The 18,912-nt window shown below is 42.9% G+C and overlaps 1 protein-coding gene, 1 non-coding gene and 1 pseudogene across 4 annotated transcripts in view; 1 reads left to right on the top strand and 2 right to left on the bottom strand.

Moving 5' to 3' along the window:
• The window catches only part of Gcnt2 (glucosaminyl (N-acetyl) transferase 2, I-branching enzyme (I blood group)), a 93,154-nt gene extending 75,519 nt beyond the window's left edge, over positions 1-17,635 (top strand). For all 3 annotated transcript variants that reach the window (XM_023712083.1, XM_023712084.1, XM_004628370.3), the window contains exons 2-3: positions 14,031-14,123; positions 15,357-17,635. In XM_023712083.1, the coding sequence (XP_023567851.1) occupies positions 14,031-14,123; positions 15,357-15,547 (284 nt within the window). In that variant the 3' untranslated portion in view covers positions 15,548-17,635. The remainder of the gene's footprint in view (positions 1-14,030; positions 14,124-15,356) is intronic.
• Positions 3-697, bottom strand: LOC105741795 (annotated as a pseudogene).
• Positions 1,723-1,806, bottom strand: LOC111815912. The gene has a single exon (XR_002820537.1). It is a non-coding gene; the product is annotated as a small nucleolar RNA SNORD35 (small nucleolar RNA).
• Positions 17,636-18,912: the final 1,277 nt, after the last annotated feature.

Genomic DNA, 18,912 nt, shown 5'->3' with positions numbered 1-18,912 from the left:
TCTTCTGGTTCACTCTTCTTCTTTGAGCCTGTTGGCCTACCAGGGCCCTTCTTTCCTGCTTCACTTTTGCCCTTGGCACAGTATGCAGCAATATCCTTTTCGTATTTTTCCTTTAGCTTAGCCGCTTTTTGTTCATATGGTTGTTTATCTTTGGCTGACTGCTCAGACCACATTTCACCCAATTTTTTTGCAGTATCTCCAATGGACAGGCCTGGGTGTTCACTTTTGATCTTTGGGCGATGTTCAGAGAAAAACAGGAAAAAGGCAGATGGTGGTCTTTTAGGTACATTTGGATCTTTCTTCTTTCCCCTCTTAGCGCCAGCTTTGGGAGGAACGTAATTTTTCATCTCCCTGTCGTAGCGAGCTTTATCACTCTTCGCCATATCTTCAAACTTCGACTTTTTCTTGGCAGACATGGTCTTCCATCTCTCCGAGCACTTCTTGGAGAACTCGGCAAAGTTGACCGAGGAGTTGGGGTGCTTCTTCTTGTGCTCTTCGCGGCAGGTCTGCACGAAGAAGGCGTACGAGGACATCTTGCCCCGCGGCTTGTTGGGGTCTCCCTTGCCCATGGCGGCGGGGCCTGGTGTAGCTTTTCCTCAGGGTCCCGCACAGCGGCCGAGAGCAACAGAGACACTTCCTTCCTAGAGCTCCGGCGAGAACTGGTTTACCGCTAACGCAATCCTCAGCCTCTTGTTTTGTAGAGTTCACTGATTGCTTGATGATAGCCATTCTTTCTTGGGTGAGATGGAATCTCAGTGTTGTTTTAATTTGTACTTCTTGAATGATCAGTGGTGTTGAACATTTTTTCATATATTTATTGCCATATTTATTTTTTCATCTGAGAGGTGTGTATTCATTTCAGATGTACATTTTTTTTTTCATATGCCCATTTTTTGATTGGGTCTTTGAATTTTGAGGGCCTGATTTTTTAAATTTTCTATATGTTCTAGATAGAAGTCCTTTGTCTGAGGGACAGTTGGCTAATTTTTTTTTTTTCCCAGTTCCTGGGTTTTCTTTGTACTCTGTTGGTGATTTCTTTTGATGTGCAAAAACCTTTTCAATAGGATGAGTTCCCAATTGTTGATTCTTTGAAGTATTTCCTTTACAGTTTGGTTCTTTGTTCATGAACTTTCTGCCGCCTACCCCTGTGTCTTCAAGATTTCTGCCTATTTTCTCTTCCTATAGATTTAGTATTTCTATTTTAAAATTTATTTATTGAGTCACAATAAATTTATTCCCTTTGGGGGGTAGCCAAGTTGCATTAGAACTTCTGGAGTTGCTTCTTGGTGCTGGCAGCCTTGATGACTTTAAGCACATTGAAGTATACTGTCTTGCTCAAGGACCTGCACTTGTCCACCATGAGAATGTCACCGATCTGGACATTTCTGAAACAGGTGGACAGGTGCACCAACATGTTCTTGTGGTACTTCTCAAAGTGATTGTATTTAGGGGCTGGGGAAATGGCTCAGTGGAATAAGTGCTTCCCTGGTAAGCGCAAGGGCCTGAGTTCAATACCTGGTTCTGAAAAAAAAAAAAAAAAAAAGTGATTGTATTTGTGGATGTTGAGGAGATAGTCTCAGCAGATGACAGTGGTCCTCTGCATCTTCATATTGGTCACCACTCCTGGGGGTGGGGCAATAAGACCATGGCTCATTCAGGCTTTTTGGAAAGGGGTCACAGATACCCCAGGGCATGCTGGGAATCATGGTTCTCCAAACCCTGTTTTTAGCATCAGTGTTGCCAGCTGGCTTTCTCAGCAGTGCTGAGAAGTGGCTGGCTTCTGAAGACCATCATAGAACATCTGTTTTAATATTTAGATGTTTGTTCCATTTTAACTTTAGTGCATGGTGTTGCTGTGAGACATGGGTCTAGTTTTTGTCTTTGGCATGTGGAAAGCTAGTTTTTTCCAGAGCTGTTTATTAAAGAGGCTGTCTTTCTTTTTCTTTTATTTTTTTTATTTTTTAAGAGGTTATCTTTCTTCCAGTGAGCATATTTAGCTCATTTGTCAAAGGTAAGGTGGATGTAAATGTATTTGTAGTTGTGTCTGCACCTTCTAATCTGTTCCATTGATCCTCAAGTCTGTTTTTTGTTTTTGTTTTTTTGCCAATACCATGCTGATTTTATCACAGTATCTTTGTAGTACAATTTCAAGTTAGGGATTGTGATGCCTCCTCCCTTTTCTTTCTTGCCCAGAATTGCTTTAGTTATTCTAGCTCTTTTCTGGGAGTGCTTAGAATAGACATCAACATTTTCACATCAGCTCTTTACTTGCTTACAAAACCTAAGCGATATCATCAGAAAAACTTGTGTGAACTAAAATGAAGATATCAGTAGCACTCTGAACCTCTTGCTTCAGTTGTCACACCCTAGGCAGCTTCACATATGAAAATCACACGTTCCATAAACACATATCACTTACACTAGATAGCGTGTATGTTTTCTTTTCCTTTCTTGTAGGGCACAATTAATATCTTTTTGGTTTTACTCTAAGAAAATTTCTCAGTGGTATTTGGTACCTGTTATTTTCTTTGCAAACTATAAAACTGTTTATGCCATACATGTTTAGGACTGAGTAAAACACAACCATTGACCAATGCTTTGTTTTTTGAGTGACATCATAGTTCCTGTATAACTTATAAACACCTATTCCACCTTTGATTTTTTTTTTTTTTTCTGTATTTAGGACAGGACCTACAGGGTCTACAGGGTCTCACTATGTAGATCGGAATCATAGTGCTTCTCCTTTTTTCAGCTTCCCAAGTGCTGGGATTACAGGTGTGTGCCACCACACCTAGTCTCAGTTGCCATCTCAGTGTACCTCGTGGGCAAGGCTGACATGGCAGGCCGGGGATCAAATCTTGGCTGCTGCACTCTGCCTAAGCAGGTGCTTTAGTCTGCTGAGTTATCAGGCTGGCCCTGATTTTGTTGTAGAAAGTTTCCATCCCAAGTTTGCATTTTGTTGAGGTTTTCCTATCAGGATCTCTATCATGGTACAATGTTGCCATGGCAGTACCAGTTTGTTTTTCTTGCTATATATGAGGCCAATGTAAATCTTTCTAAACTCCAAACATTATACTATACAGTCCCTATTTTGAAATTCCAACATTTCATTTGGCATTGCTGCTTTGTTTCTGCATACAGTTCCTGCACTGGTCAACTTGTGCTCTGTTAGCAAATGTAACATCAACTGGAAACTGGTAAGTTAACTGTCAAGTGCCACATTCCAATTAGATAGAGAGATGGGAGCAGTGTGTCTGTTCACAGCATCATTTGGTTTATTACTGTATGAATAAGGTCTGATGGCTGAGTTCCCAGATGAATGTCTAAATTGAAAGCATACTAAGTTTTCTCACCTATAAGGGCATACATTTTTATGCCATATTTTGACCCATTACTTTTCTATAAGTCTTTTATATTCCTGTGATCACCATGAGAAATCCATGTTAAGTACAGTAGACCTATGAATGCCGTCAGTTCAGCTAGTGAGGTTTCATATAAAAATATGGCTACAGATGCATATGGAACATTTTCCTTGCATCTCAGCCCTTGTGTATTTCACAGTCATCTTGTAACAGTTCATCTGTTGCAATTTCCAATAATGAATGGTAGTGCTGGCGTTCTATCCAATACCTTTCATCTCTGCCAAGACTCTCACTATATTTTCAGACCTAGTTCTAACATTGTCCCATTCCATTTGGTTGTGTAGTCATTTAGCAACATTTCATCTAGTCACATAAGTACTTATGTTGCTGTTTTCTTCATCATCTGAAGCAAGGAGATCTGCATTCCGTGTGTCTGTTGATTCTTGCTCCATTTCAGTGTCATAAGAACTTTGGCTCCCATGGGCATCATCACAGTCATCATCATCCACACACAGCACTTTCTGGGTTTTTTTGTTTGTTTTGTTGGTTTTTTTAGGACAGGTTCTACAGGGTCTCACTACATAGATTGGACTTGTTGTGATCCTCCTGTTTTGAGCCTACCAAGCCCTGGGATTACAGGCACGCACCACCACACCCAGTCTCAATCGCTGTCTCAGTGTGCCCTGGCATACCACTTTCTGTTATGAAAGCATATATTTTACTATAGTGGGTCATCTTTATCACCCATGCATGAATAATCTGATGATTCACTTTTGACCTCTTCCAAAACTTGCAAATCTAGTTTTTCATCTACCATTGTACTGAATTAGGCTACTTATACCAGAAAAATAAAAAGAAAATTTAAAAAAAAAAAAAAACAAAAAAAACAAATCCTACAGTGGTGTGGGTCTACTGGACTGTCTGTGATGCTCAGGTAGACATACACAAAGCATGGATATGGGTGTAAATCTATTTGACACTTTTGCATATAACTTGATTGTTATCATAGCAAGTAGGTAACAAAGATTACATTCTGTATCTCCCAGGGAAAAGTACTGAGATGCACAGCCAGCTACTATTGTGCTGAAGTGAAAGTTTACAGTAGAAAAGTAAGGGATATGTATGTGGCACACTCTATTACACTTATATTTTATTTATTTATTTTTTGTTTTTCTTTTTGTTTGTTTTTTTTTTTAAGGGAAGGGTGTACAGGGTGTTCAGGGTCTCACTACTAGATCAGACTTGTAGTGATCCACCTGTTTACAGCCTCCCAAGAGCTGGGATTGCAGGCATGTGCCACCATGCCCAATCTCAATTGCCATCTCAACATGCCCTGGGGGCGGGGCCAGCACAGCAGGCCTGGGGATTGAACCCCTGGCCTCTGTGCCTGCTTGCAAGCACTTTAATCCACTGAGCTATTTGGCCGGCCCCTCTGTTATGCTTTTAATCTTTTAAGTCTCAGACAAAATCTCTGGACATGAGCAAAATGCCAGCAAACTTTCTGCTAAGCCATGACACCATTTGGAGTCCAACAGCCAATACATTTCTGCTCAGCAGAAATCTCCTAAGCCTGGTCTTCCTATTAGCCTTCTGGTCTTCTCAGCTCTGACCAGAATCTCCTATAACACAGTACAGCCTAAGAAATTTCAGCACTGCTTTTTTAGCCCACATCTGAACTTTTCCAAACTTTTCCCACAAGCCTGGTAAGCCAAGGTCCTGAGTTTAATTCCTGGGACTCCTGAACCACATAGTCAGATATAATCACAGCAGCGATCCCACTCCTGGTACCAAATTCTTAGTTATTTTTCTCATTGCTGAGACAAAATACCAAACACATAAAAGAGGAAAGCACACGCACGCACGCACACACACACACACACGTATGTATGTATGTATGTATGTTCATCCCTTTACATATTCTAAGTTGTGAGCTCCAAGAATCCCCTGTGCCTGGCTTTACCCTCAGCATCTATGCTGTAGTACAGGATGCATGCTAGGCAGCATTTGGGTAAGTGTGAATTATCTTGCTATAAAATCATCAGGTTTGGGCTGGGGTTGCAGCTCAGTATGGAGCATCTCCTTAGCATGAGTGAAGCCTGAGATTCCCGAGTTCCATCCTCAGTACCCCCACACACACATTAAGTTATTTAGCATCTCCTTCTGGAAATTTACATTTTTCTAGGCTGTAGTCTATGCAGATTTATAATTAAGAGGACACATTATAAAACTTCTAAGTCTACTTTCATTCTAAAATTCTGGTTTTTCTTTCTTTCTCCATCCCACCTTTTCCTTTTACAACCAAGACAGAGTCAATCTATTTGTGAGCAGTACTCAGAGATGAATGCAGAGATGTTGTGTTAAGGTTGTTGTGCTGTTAACTCAGGTAGTACAAAGCATCAGAAAACATCCACAGTGAACAAACTTGCTTGTGTTAAAAGTCCTAAGTGATTAATGAATCAGTGGTAGGTGATAAATATGTCTATAAAAATGATCAAAACAAGTTAACAGAGAGATGACTAGCTCTTTAACGCAACATTTCCCTCTTACTATTGTTAATAGAGTATTTTGTGTGTTTTTTTTTCCTTTCTGGAATTACTAATATATTCATAAGCATAATTACTGTCAGTGAAACAAATATTACTCAGCTATGTCAGCAAGCCTTTTTAAAAATTACAAAAGCAAAACTAAAAAAAGTAAAAATAAAAATATAAGAGCAATATCACATTAACATTTTCCTGCCAGCTTGAACCACTGGCCACCCGTGCATTACTGTCTTGCTGTGGCTTGTACTGCCCAACAGGGCTGTGCTGTACCACTTACTGTAAACTCCATGCCTTTACCACTGGTGGTTGAGAGCCATCTTGCCAGATGACAGGATATGAGGTACTCAAACGATGGCCCCATCATGAATGTATTAAGGAAAGTTTATTTAAGTGGGTATGATGGCACACACCTGTAAGCCTCGCACTCTGGGAAGCTGAGGCAGAATGATTAAAAGTTTGGGTCCAGTCTGGAAAATATAGAAACTTAGTGAGATTTTGTCTCAAAAAATTAAAAAAAGGGTTTATGATCTAGCTCAGAGCAAAGGCCTTAGGTTCAAGGTCCAGACTAGGTGGAAGGGAGTTGATTTATAAACTGGGTGTGGTGGCACAGGTCCATAATTGCAGCATGTGAGAGGCTGGGGCAGGCGGATTATGAATTTGAGGCAAGCCTGGGCTACACAGAGAGACCGAATCTAAAAAAAAAACCATAAAACATTTTTTTAAAGTTTATAAAGAAAGAAAAAGGGCTGGGAGATGGCTCAGTAGAATACGCGCTTTCCTGGCAAGTGCAAGGGCCTCAGTTCAATCCCCAGTTCCGCCAAAAAAAAAAAAAAAAAAAAAAAAAAGGAAGAAAAAGCTGGTGTTTCCTTCATTCACATTTCATATATAAGTATTTGTTCATGGTTTATTAACAGTACATAATTTCTTTATTCTTTTTGTTTTGTTTGTGATACAGGGGATTAAACTCGGGGCCTTTACATTGTGCTATATCTCCAGCCTTTAATTTGATATTTTTAAAGAAACTTTGAGACAGGATGGGGTTGGTGGCACACCTCTATAAACCTGGCACTCAGAAGGCTGAGGCAGGAGGATCATCATGAGTTCAAGGCCAACCTGAGCTATATAGTGAGACCCTATCTCACCCCTGCCCCCTAAAAAAAAAAAAAAAAAACTGAGATAAGTTCTCACCAAGTGGCTACATTGCCCATGCTGCACTCGAACTTGTGATCCTCCCACCTCAGCCTCCGAGAGCACTGGGTTATAAGTGCTCAGCACCACACCAAGCTGTGTTTTGTTATCTAAGATCAGGTATTTGCAAGTGAGGCTGTGCTTGCAGTTAAGGACTCTTGACAGTGTGTGCGGAGACTGTTTATCTCCCCAGCTGAGGCTCCGGGCTGCTCCTGCGCAGGGGCCAGGCCCACTGCTAAATGCCTCCTCTCAACAAAGAGAAACCTGGCTGAGCTGTCAGCATAGCCATGCTCAAGAAATCTGCTCTGTGGTGACAAACCAGTTTCCTGCACGGATCATGGTCCCGTTGCCACTCAGTGATCATTAATTGCCAAGCACATGTCGTATCCCACTTAGTACAGTCAGCCTTCTATATCGACTAGCTTCGCATCTGTATAACCAAGTGTGGAATATCTGCCTCTGTTCCAAACACGTACACAGTTCTTTTGGTCATTTTGGTACTCTGCAAATAACACAGCAGGCAGTTATTGACAGTGCATTGAAATTGTGCTCAGTTTCACAAGCCATCTAAAGGTGATTTAAAGTACCCTGATATGGATTATATGCTGATATCTTGTCCTTTTATAGAAGGGGCCAAGCACCTTGAGGTTTTGGTATCCAAAAGTGTATCAAGAAGAGAGTTCTAGAACCAAGCTCCCAAGGATACCAAGGGATGACTGCACTAAATCCTGTGAAGGTTTAAAGGTCACTGTACCCCTGAGTCCAGCACAGTGGTGCAGGCCTGTAATTCCAGCAGTCAGGAGGCCGAGGCAGGAGGATTCAAGTTCAAGGCCTGCCCAGACTATATAGCAAGACCCATGTTGCTTAAGAAGGGGGGGGGTGTGTGTGTGGGAGGTTTGTTAATTGCACCAGATCTTCAAGAGTTTAAGTAGTTAAGGTCATACAAAGATTTGAAACCCTAACTTCAGAGCCTGTTATAATGTAACAAACAGCTTCATAAGCAGAAGTTTGCATTTTAAAAATGATTTCCTTATCTTATTTCAAAGGTATTGGTTTCATTGCAGAGGAGAATGGTAATTATGGGACGTTTCCTACATGTCACCAAGCTCATTTTCTGCAGTTGTACCATTTTCCAGTACCACAATTAAACTGTGAGAAACCACTGGGCAGTGTGGTGCGTGCCTGTGATTCCTAACACTCTAGTAGCCGAGGAAGGAGTATCACACGTTCAAGACCAGCCTGGACAATTTAGTGAGATCTTGTCTCAAAAAACAAAGAGGGCTAGGGTGTAGCTCAGTGCTAGGGCCCTGTGTTTAATCTCCAGTACTTAAAAAAAATAAAATGTGAGAGAAGCTTCTTTCAATATCCTCTTTCCAGTATTGCCTCCTTAACATTTAAGAACAATATTTCTTACTTATTTAATAAGTGAAAAGTGGAACTTGTTATCACAAATCAGCCTCCCAAAGTGAGGACTAAGACGTGTGAGAACAATAAGAAGTTGAGTCAGTATAAATAAAGCTTGTATTTCAAAGGATCAGATTCATTTATTTAACAGACACAGTTATTTGCCCAATAAAGGCTAGGCCCCAAGAAAAACATTCCTGGTTACTCTATAAACTTAATCTCAAAAGTTTTGTTTACATAAGCCTATGAAGAGCAAATGAGAGAAATGGATTTTATAGTTCAAAATGTTTATTCTGATAACATTGGCAGGCTTCATCTTGTCTACTCCAGATAGAATGAAAAATAGGCTCTCTTAGCATATTTGCGGAGTGCGGGTAGACTTGCACCCATCTCCCCTATAATTGCACTCCTAGCACCCTGCCAAACAGGAAAAAAGATGACAGTAGCAACAACAGAACCAAGTCCTGCCGGTGTGATAGTGCTCTCCTGTAATGCCAGCATTCAGGAGGCCGAGACAGGAGGATCACTGTGGGTGGACTCAAGGGGAGTCTGAACGAGAGAGAGAGAGAGAGAGAGAGAGAGAGAGAGAGAGAGAGAGAGAGGAATCTAGAATTCACTGTAGTAGTTTCTTTACTGAAAATGAAACCAGACTAGACAGCAACATCAAATAAACAACCAATGTGAGAAGCTGAGGTATTGTTTGGTGAAACTTCTGTTGCTTCACGTGTGTGAGACAGAGACGGATGATGCAGTCTCATTTCCTGTGGGTTGCTGTCTACACTGAAAATCACTTGCCTAACCCACCCACCTCACTGGAGAGCAGAGCTTGGGTGTTAAGGATGCCCAGCTGGTGTCTGGCAAGGCTAGCATGAGAACCAAATTCCTTGTCCCCAGGCCAGCCTCAGTGCCACCCAGCAGTGGTCTGGGATCAGTCTTGGGGGTAGAAGGGGGCTTCCTAGTGGCTTCTGAGGAGCAGAAGGAGCAAGCAGAGGTTGGCACTGGGGAGTGATCGCTTTGCAGTCTGTGTGGATCTTTTGTCCCATACTGGGATAGCTGAGGTCCAGGCTCAGTGCTGCCAGATCTTTCTGTGCAGCAGGGTTCTTTGCAAAAGGACAGCAAAGTAGAATTCACCTTGGTTTATGTTTGCCTCCCACCCCTTCTACTTTTAACTTTTTTTTTTTTCTGCGAAGATGCTAGCCCTGGAATTAGTGGGTGGCTTTATCACTGAGCTGCTTCTCCAACCCTTTTTATTTTGGGTACAGAGTCTTCCTGAGGTGCTGTGTTGGGACTTAGACTTGGGATTCTCATGCCTCAGCCTACCTCAGTGCTGAGGCATGGCATCATGGCAGCCAACTAATGAATGTAATATCGTTAAGCCCAAACATGGCTAATATCTAAACATAGATGTGTTTGAGGCCTGTCATCAAATAGAAAAAACATAGAAGTTGAGATTTGAAATTTCAGTAGCAGGAGGTCTGAAGATATATGTTTATTTGAAAGATAGGGGACATTAGTTATTAATGTCACGATCATTTCTCTGGAATAGTAAGTGTTTCTGAGTAAGTTTGTGGTGATCAATATTAATGAAAATGAAAGAGGAAGAAAAATGTCTTCAAAAATGTCAATCGAAGAGTAAGAGATATTTTTACATGGGAATGTTTTACTCACACTTTTCTGATGTAGTAATATCTAAATACTCATAAATGCCCCACACATCAGCTAGTCTTGTTGATATAAGGAAAATAAACTAAATTCTTTTCCAGACCCCTCTTGCCTGACCTCAATTTAACCAAGCCAGATTAATCTTTTTAACATGTGTTAAGAGTAAAACAAGGCCACTTCCTGCAAGGTAAAGCAAAAAGTTATGTTATTTAATGAAGCGTTTCTACTGAATACTTTTCTTGACTCCAAGAAAAGACTCCCTTGCCTTCGGAGCTGGGGTTAAAGATCTCTGCTATTTATAGGAAAGACTGTGGTAAAATTTAATTTTAGTTGGGAAACTCGGGTATAATTCCAGATTTAGATCATCATACAATTCTCATGTGACCATAGGGCAAAAGAAGAGAGCTGGTTTTTTTTTTTTCTTTTTTTTCTCCTGGAACATGCACACGGTCTTACAAATATTTTTAGAGACAAAATTCTTTTTTTTTTTTTTTTTTGCGGAACCGGGGCTTGAACTCAGGCCTTTGCGCTTGCCAGGGAAGCACTTATTCTACTGAGCCTTCTCTCCAGCCCCGACGAAATTCTTTGAACAAAATGAAGAGGGATTGAGCATTTAAAAGTGTTGATCTTCTCCAAATTTCTTTTCTTATTGGAAAAAGTACCTGCATCTTAAGTAATTTTTTTCTCACCAGTATGTGAATTGACTTCTATTATTTGCTCCTTTAACAAATTACCATAAACTTAGTTGGACAACCTAAGTGTTTGAGGTTAGGAGTCTGACATGGGCCTTTGAAATTACACTGAACCCCAAATTTAATTTCAGAGAATTCTTCCTGCCTAGAGCCAAATGGCTGAACCACCTCTAGTTCCCTGTGCCCCAGCATGGCAGATTCTCAGGTTCCAGGAATCAGCATGGGGGACTTATTCTGCCTAGCATAGGGTGTCCTACCAGTATTAAGAAGAATCATCCCAGAGAGGACTATTGCAATTTGAGTCTAGATATCTGTGTACTGTCATCACCTCAGCTAGGTTCCGATTCCATTACTCACTGGGAAAAAGTACAGCAGCTCTTAAGAGGCAAAGAATTCTTCTTTTACTTGCCCCGATATTCCCTTATATAGCACTCCTTTGCCAGTAATGATTTTGTCATTATGTTGTTAGAACTACCCTCTATGGCCAGGCCCCTGCATTATAATCTCAGCAATGTAGGAGGCAGAGGTGGGGGATCACAAGCTTGAGCCTAGCCTGGTGCAATTTGGTATTTTAGAGAAATCCTGTCGTCAAAATATAAAATTTTAAAAGGGCTCAGATTGTAGCCAAGTGCTAATGCTTGGAGTTCAATCTCTAGTACTGCAAACAAATAATACTAAACATAATGCTATTCTTTATGGCTAAGTGAATCTTAACCTCTGTGGCCTCCCTAAATTTATCAAGCTGGAGAAGGTTCAGATGGCTTAGCCCTGTGTCTCTCAAATGGACTAATTCGCCCTCCCCGCTGCTGGGATTCTGGCTGGCACAGCTGGGGGATGGTCCTAGTTAGTATCTAGTGGGTAGAGGCCAGAAAGGGTCACAGTCCCCTCTGCACACAATTGCCCACTCTAAAGCTTCAGTAGTGCTAAAGTGGAGACCTTCACGTGGAAACATGATAGAAGGCACCCCTCCCCCCACTGCTGCTGCTGCTGCTGCTTCTGCTGCTGCTTCTTCTTCCTCCTCCTCCTCCTCTTCCTCTTCCTCTTCTTCCTCTTCCTCTTCTTCCTTCTTTTTTACAGTACCAGGGATCAAACTCAGGACCTTGTGCATGCCAGTCAGGCACTTATGCCACTGAGCTGTCTCCCCAGCTCAGAATTAATGTATTTGGTACAGGTCTCACTCTGCAGCTCAGAGGCAGGGCCGGCACAGCATGCAGTGCCAGGGATAGAACCTAGTCCTTGGGCTTGCCGGGACAGTGCTTAGACCGCTGAGCTATTGCCACGGTCCTCTCGTTTTTGACATTACCTCTTTATATATCAAAGAATTAGGTATTATAATATAATAATTAGATATAACGTGATTTAATATTAGTACACTAATTAGAATTGGATTAATATATTAATTGAATTAGATGTTTTATCATTCTGACAATAAATTAGCAAGTAATATATGTTGGAAAAGATCAGTTGGAGCTTGGCATGGTGGTACATACCTATAGTTCAAGCTACTTGGGAGGCTGAGGCAGGAGGATCACTAGAAGCCAGTCTAGCCAGGGAAACACAGCATAGCTGTATCTCAAAAAAAGAAAACAAAACCAAAACCAAAAGATCAAATGGAGGGGGAACGACCCGCTCGGGCCCCCCTCCTGTCCCTCTCTTGGACAGGAGCTTTCTTTCCCTCAATAAATATATTGTGCTCATAACCTCCGTTTGTTCCTAAAATTCATTCTTCGGTTTTAGCGAACACGGACTCGTCCAGGTCAGGTTTCTCCACAGAGCGTCTATCTGATGAGCTAACACGCAGTATTCTGCCTCCTGCCTGCACCCGAGCTGCGGCCCCTTCTTTCCTGGCTACATCCTGGCTCCTGCTGGGACTTTCCATTCCTGGCCAGCTGCCAGAAGCTCCCAAGGCCACCTTCTGAGAAGAGCAGCAAGAGTGCACTTACACAGATGTCAGTTTCAAGGAAAGAGAAAAACGAAGTGAACTAGTGGAGAATAAAAAGAACCTGAAAACTCTACACAGAGAAAGGAACCTGGCGGTTAGCGGCTCATCCCTCTTGGTCAGAGAAGTGCTGGCACTGGTGTGTGCGGACCTGGCACCTCTTGTGAAGCGGCAGCTAAGAAGAATCAGGCTTTCTCTATGGCCGCTGAAGAGCCCAAGAAGGAGTCAAGATTGAGAACAAGGATCACATTAATTTGAAGGTGGCGGGGCAGGATGGTTCTGTGGTGCAGTTTAGGATTCAGAGGCACACACCATTTAGTAAACTAATGAAAGCCTATTGTGAGTGACAGGGTTTGTCAGTGAGGCAGATCAGATTCCGATTTGATGGACAGCCAGTCAATGAAACAGACACACCTGCACAGTTGGAAATGGAGGATGAAGATACAGTTGACGTGCAGTTGACGTGCTCCAGCAGCAGACAGGAGGTGTCTACTAAAAAGGGAACCTGCAACTACTCCAGAACTCTGTTCTTACAGACCAAGAATACATTTTCAATTAGAAAACTGCAATTTGGTTCCACCACATCCTGACTACTACAGTATAGTTTTCTCTATTCTTTCATTTACCCCTTCCCCATTCCTTTATTGTACATAAAGTATCTGGTATATGTGCACAAGCATATTGCTTTTTTTTTTTTTCTTCATTAAATGACCAACAGTATGTTTTGATTGACATCAAATGGAGATGAGATGGGGAATTACTGGTTCTGTGAAAATAATCCCCTTTCTCCATTAGTGGCGTGCTCATCAGCTCTTATCTTTATATTCCAGTACTTTATTTTGCTCTCACTGTTTTAACAGAAAAGACAGCAACATAAAATTCCTTGTATACTCTGTTTGATTGGAGAATTTTAATGTTTTTCATTTATCATTGTAAAACCAAGGACAATTTTATAACTTTTTCGTACATAGCTGTTGCATGTAGGGCAATCTGTCTTTAAGTAGGAGTAAATTACTCTTTAAAAAAGAAGAATCCTAGATAGTTTTCCCTTTAAGTGTCTTGTTGTTTAAATAAACTTCTTGTTTAAAAAAAAAAAGATCAAATGGAGGAGACAAGCTATGTGGACTGGTGCACGCTGACGTATGTGAAATGGGAAAGGTGGTACACAAAAAGAGAAGCATGGCTTTCAGACTTCCTGTACCTCAGATCCTGATCTTCTCTTCTTCTGTCAATAATGCAGGTGTCCCTGGCTCTATGCCCAATGCATCCTGGACCGGAAACCTTCGAGCTGTAAAGTGGTTTGACATGGAAGATAAACATGGAGGCTGTCATGGTGAGGCCTTTATTTCATGCTTACTGGCCAGACCACTGTCAGTGTCAGTCTAAGGGTGGCTTAGCTACACAAGAGCATTGTGGAGCCAGAACCGTGACTGAGTTTAATCTGCCACCACCACTGTCTTCCTCTGTGGCTTCTCTGTGGGTTGGTAAGGCAAGATAGGATTATTGGGGCTGGCATTTTTGATCTCTGGTTTTCAAGACCTAGTCTCTTCCTAACAAGTTTAAATATCTCACAGACATTCTCCAGCTTAGAACTACCTACAGACTTGCAGAAGTCATTTCAGGTTATAATAATATTTCCTCTGGCTAGTGTCTGCTCTCTTTGTTTATACCTCAAACTCCTTCAGGGAGTGGAGCTATCTGGAGGGGTCTTGTTCTCCCCACAGAGCAAGCTGGGTCCTTGTCCCTCGTGCCAGCCTCGGCTTCCCCTGGAATAGACCGGAGCTGCGGGTGTTGGCCGCAGCACAGGCACAGTGGTTTTCAAGACCTAGTCTCTAGGAGACTAGGAGCTGGAGGCCCTGGGCCATGTCCATGCCTGTGATCTACTGAGGAGGGCTGTAGCAGTCCTGGCACTCTTTGCGTTCCCAGCCTTGCCTGGCACACAGTGGGCGCGGCCCTTGCATTAGGCCGATGCACCCGATGGGCGGTCAGTGTTCTCCAAGGTTCAGATTCTGTCACAGCGCTTTGTAGAGGTGGGGACGCAGGCAAGCGCCTGGGGCATTGGAGGTGTGGGGCCCTAGGAGAAGTGATGCCACACACACACACACCAACTGAGGAGGGCACAGGCTCCGTGCTGGTTCTCATCCACTAATGGATTGCCTGGTGACACCTATTACACTGTGTCCTTGAATTATTATTATTTTTTGTTTTGCTTTGTTTTGGTTTTTTTTGAGATAGGATCTCACTGTGTAGTCCAGGCTGTCCTTGAACTCATGGCAGTCTCCCTGCCTCAGCCTCCCAAATGCCAGGATTTGGGTCTGTGCCACCACGCCTGGCTTCCTTTTATTACAATTCTCATCTTATTCAAACACATAGCAATACCTCCTGTCCTCTGAAGTAGAGCTTAGGCTCCCCAGGAGTGGGATGACTGAACTGTGTTTCATTCGAGTCTCTTGATCCTTGGCACCAATTTTGCCAGCCACGATAAGCCAGTTGTGCCTGCCTGACTCCCCATGCTGCCTTCTGAAAACAAGCATGTTCTGACTGTGTTCTGTTCTCTCCCTTGCAGGCCACTATGTACACGGCATTTGTATCTATGGAAACGGAGACTTAAAGTGGCTGATGAATTCCCCCAGCCTATTTGCTAACAAGTTTGAGCTCAATACTTACCCCCTCACTGTGGAGTGCCTGGAGCTGAGGCTTCGAGAAAGAACCCTCAATCAGAGCGAAACTGCCATACAGCCCAGCTGGTACTTTTGACCTACAGCAGCTCACTCCTGAAGGGAAACACAGTTGGCAGGAGGAGCTGGCTTTGTAGGAGACTTGTCTTGGTGACAGTAAGGGTTTTAAGACTGCGGGAATGGCGACTTCAAGCCTGGCAATGTCATTAGACACAACACACCCACTGGATGTTGTGAAGGATGTGCTGATACCAGCGGGATAGCTGTGTGGAGCAGTCCTGGCACTTTGGCCAGTCTGGCAGTTTCCTAATGCCCACGTCTGTGTTAGGCTGTTATTCTGATCAGTGATAAACTGAGATGTCACCAGATCACTTCATAAAATGTTCCTCATAGAAATAGGTCCCAGAGGAGAGAGAATGGTAGGTCGTATTGTACAGGAAAGTGGGAATTGAGTCTCTGGAGGAATCTTTGAGGGCGCATGAGCAGCCTCTGCCCTGCTTACGCACACACAGGCAGAGGCGCCCCCCTTACACAGGGTGGATCTCATTCCCGAGGTCCAGTACTATGCGTCACTTCACCTACTAGAGGTGTGCATGCAGTTAGACCTCTGAAAACCAGAGACAGAGCCATTGCTGCCGCAACAAAAGGACCTCAGCAATGCAAAACAGTTCTCTGCTGAATGCCGTAGGGCTCAGCTTTTCCTTGCTTCCCATCCAGAGCTGAGAAACCCCCTCAAGGATGGAGATGTCTTGCCAGGGGACATGTGCATGTCCAGCTTGGAGCTGGGGATGCCTCAGAGCAAACACGTTGCCTAACTCCTCCCCCACTGTTATTCTCCTGACAACCAGAGACCAGATCCACCGGCAAGGCTTCACCACGGCATGGTGGTGAGGCCCGGAGCTGAGAGTTTCCATTGTGGGCGAGCACCTCCACGCAGCCCCCATGCACGCACTTAGCCCACATGCAATGAATATTTGAGGGCCTAGGACCCTCTGAGTATATGCCGAGACAAGAGGGACAGCAGGACGGAAGCTTTCACTGCATACCTCTCAGAAATAAAGCTGGGTGTGGCAGCACGATCTTTCCTAGTTCGGAGTCTGAGATGGAAGGATGAAGGATGCTCTGCGTTTGCATACCAGGGACAGACTGACACAGACACACACACGCACAACTCCAAGTGGATGTAACCTGCTGTGGAGCCTCGGTGTGATCTCATGTTGTGATATCAGACAAAGGAGGTTATCAGCAGCAGAATTAAATCCGATCACTTGGAAGGAAGCAGCAGGGGACAGTGGAATCCATCTCCAGCCTGCTGCATTCTAGCTGTTCCACAGGCCTCCTCTTCACTTCATGCAAACCTCAGAAAGGTCTCACGTGGTTCTCCAAATCACCCCCATTTTGCAGATGGAGCAGCTGAGGCCTAGACAGAGTAACATGCATCAGGGAACTAATTCTCTACTGAGAATAGGGATTCTCTTACGGGTCTTTTCAGTTCATTTCCTGAGGTGGAATATCAAGAGAAGGTGAAATAAAGCCATATTTAATATAACAGAACAGGTAAATTTTAAGAAGGGTCTCAGTGTTAATATTGAGAAAAAGTCCTGGCACCTCAGAAAAATGTGAAGTCTACATTAGTATGCTAGTCCAACGTTCCTAAATATTTATTTATTCTCTTGAAAAACACGCAACTGATACGTTTAGTTAACACAGTTTTATTTTTTCTATAATTGTACCTGTTGAATGTTAATCACATTTAAAGGGAATGACTTCAATGTAAAACTCTTTGTCTTGCTACTGAAAAAAGTGGAATTGCATGGGGTATGGAAGAGCGGAAGGAGAGCGTGGGGTCCTGGACGGGGCTGGCGGCGAAGAGTTGGTGTCTTTCCAACTAACTATTTGAATGACCCAGTCTGGGAAGAGGCTTTGTTCCACACTGGATCTTTCTCATGTAGCATGAGAAATTTTTCTGGATCAGAAGATGTTTACATGTCTGTTGGCCATCTCTGTGTAGCTTATGTCCTCATCATATTGAAGAGTGGAGTGTGAGCTGCTGGGTGTCCACCGGCCCACACACGTCCTGAAACTACTGTAGCCATCTTTGTTTTTGGTGATGTTCTGGTCTCCCCCACCCCCTGCCAATAAATTAATGCCTTGTTTTTCCACTTTGGCGGCTATTGTGCATGTTTATTTGATGGCTGATTAAAATCTATAAGAGAGCATGTTCTACTCAGCAGTTTTCCCAGCATGATAAGAAAAAGGGTAGTTCTGTGGTAGAGCACATGCTTGACCCACAACAGGCTCTGGGTTTGGTTCCCAGCATTGCAAGAAGCCAAGACAGTGCATCCATCCGTGCATACCTGCCTAACAATACCCACCTACTGAAAAGCATGAGACTTTCCCTTGTGGTTGTTGAGAATAATGGGAATGATAGAGAAGAGAGTGAAGCAGGAGATCAGTGTTGCTTAAATTAAGTACAACTATTTTAAGAATTGAGGCAAGAATAAATTAATATTTTCTTGACTTTTATCCCAAGATACAGTTCAGGAAAGCAATTCATGTTAATATTATCATAACAAATGCTAAAGCTTTTGAGTAGCAGCATTTCAGCTATAAGTTTGTTAAGTACTATCTAGTGAGCACATGGAAAATTATAACTATTAAAATAATATTTAAGCAACTCCTTATATACCATTTTTAAATGAATAAAGTATTTCCCTTTTTTTGAGACAGAGTCTCATTATCTAGTCCAGGCTGGCCTTGAATTATCTTTGTAGTCCAGGCTGCCCTGAAACTTGCAGTGATCTCCTGCCTCAGTCTCCCAGTGCTAGGATTACTGGCATGGACCACCACACTGGGTCTCGGTTGCGGCTGGGTGTGCTTGGGGGCAGGGCCAGTGTGCCAGGGATTGAGGCCTGGTCCCTGGTCCCTGCACTTGCCTAAGCAGATGCTTAGTTTACTGAGCTATCATGCCAGCCCGCCTGGCTCTTTTAGACCTTTTGAAAACAAATTTTATTTTAGAATAGCTAGAAGGAAATACAGGGATAATACATATGCTGACATTTAGTTCTCCCTACTATTAATATTACATTAGGTGGGGGGGGGAACATTACATTAGTATTGTATGCTAGTTAAAAGTAATGATCCAGTGTTGGCATTATTACTAACTGAACATCATACCTGAGATTTCCCTACTTTTTACTGCCTCACCATCACTTCCAGGAGCCCACGTTACACCTGTTTTCCTTATTTCCACAGACTCCTGGTGTTTGTTGATGACCTTGACGATTTTGATGGACACTGACCACACACTTTATAAAATGTTCCGAATTTGTTTTGCCTGGGGTTTTTCTCAGTTCAGCTGGGTCTGGGACATGGGGAAAGGAGATATGGAAGTCAAGAGCCATTTGTCCATCCTGTCCAGGGCCTCTGTTACCAACTTACCCC

Source organism: Octodon degus, unplaced genomic scaffold, assembly GCF_000260255.1.
Source record: "Octodon degus isolate 3935 unplaced genomic scaffold, OctDeg1.0 scaffold00023, whole genome shotgun sequence".
Classification (NCBI taxonomy): domain Eukaryota; kingdom Metazoa; phylum Chordata; class Mammalia; order Rodentia; family Octodontidae; genus Octodon; species Octodon degus.
Note: the sequence above shows the minus strand (reverse complement) of the source record. Positions and strands in the feature narration are given on the sequence as shown.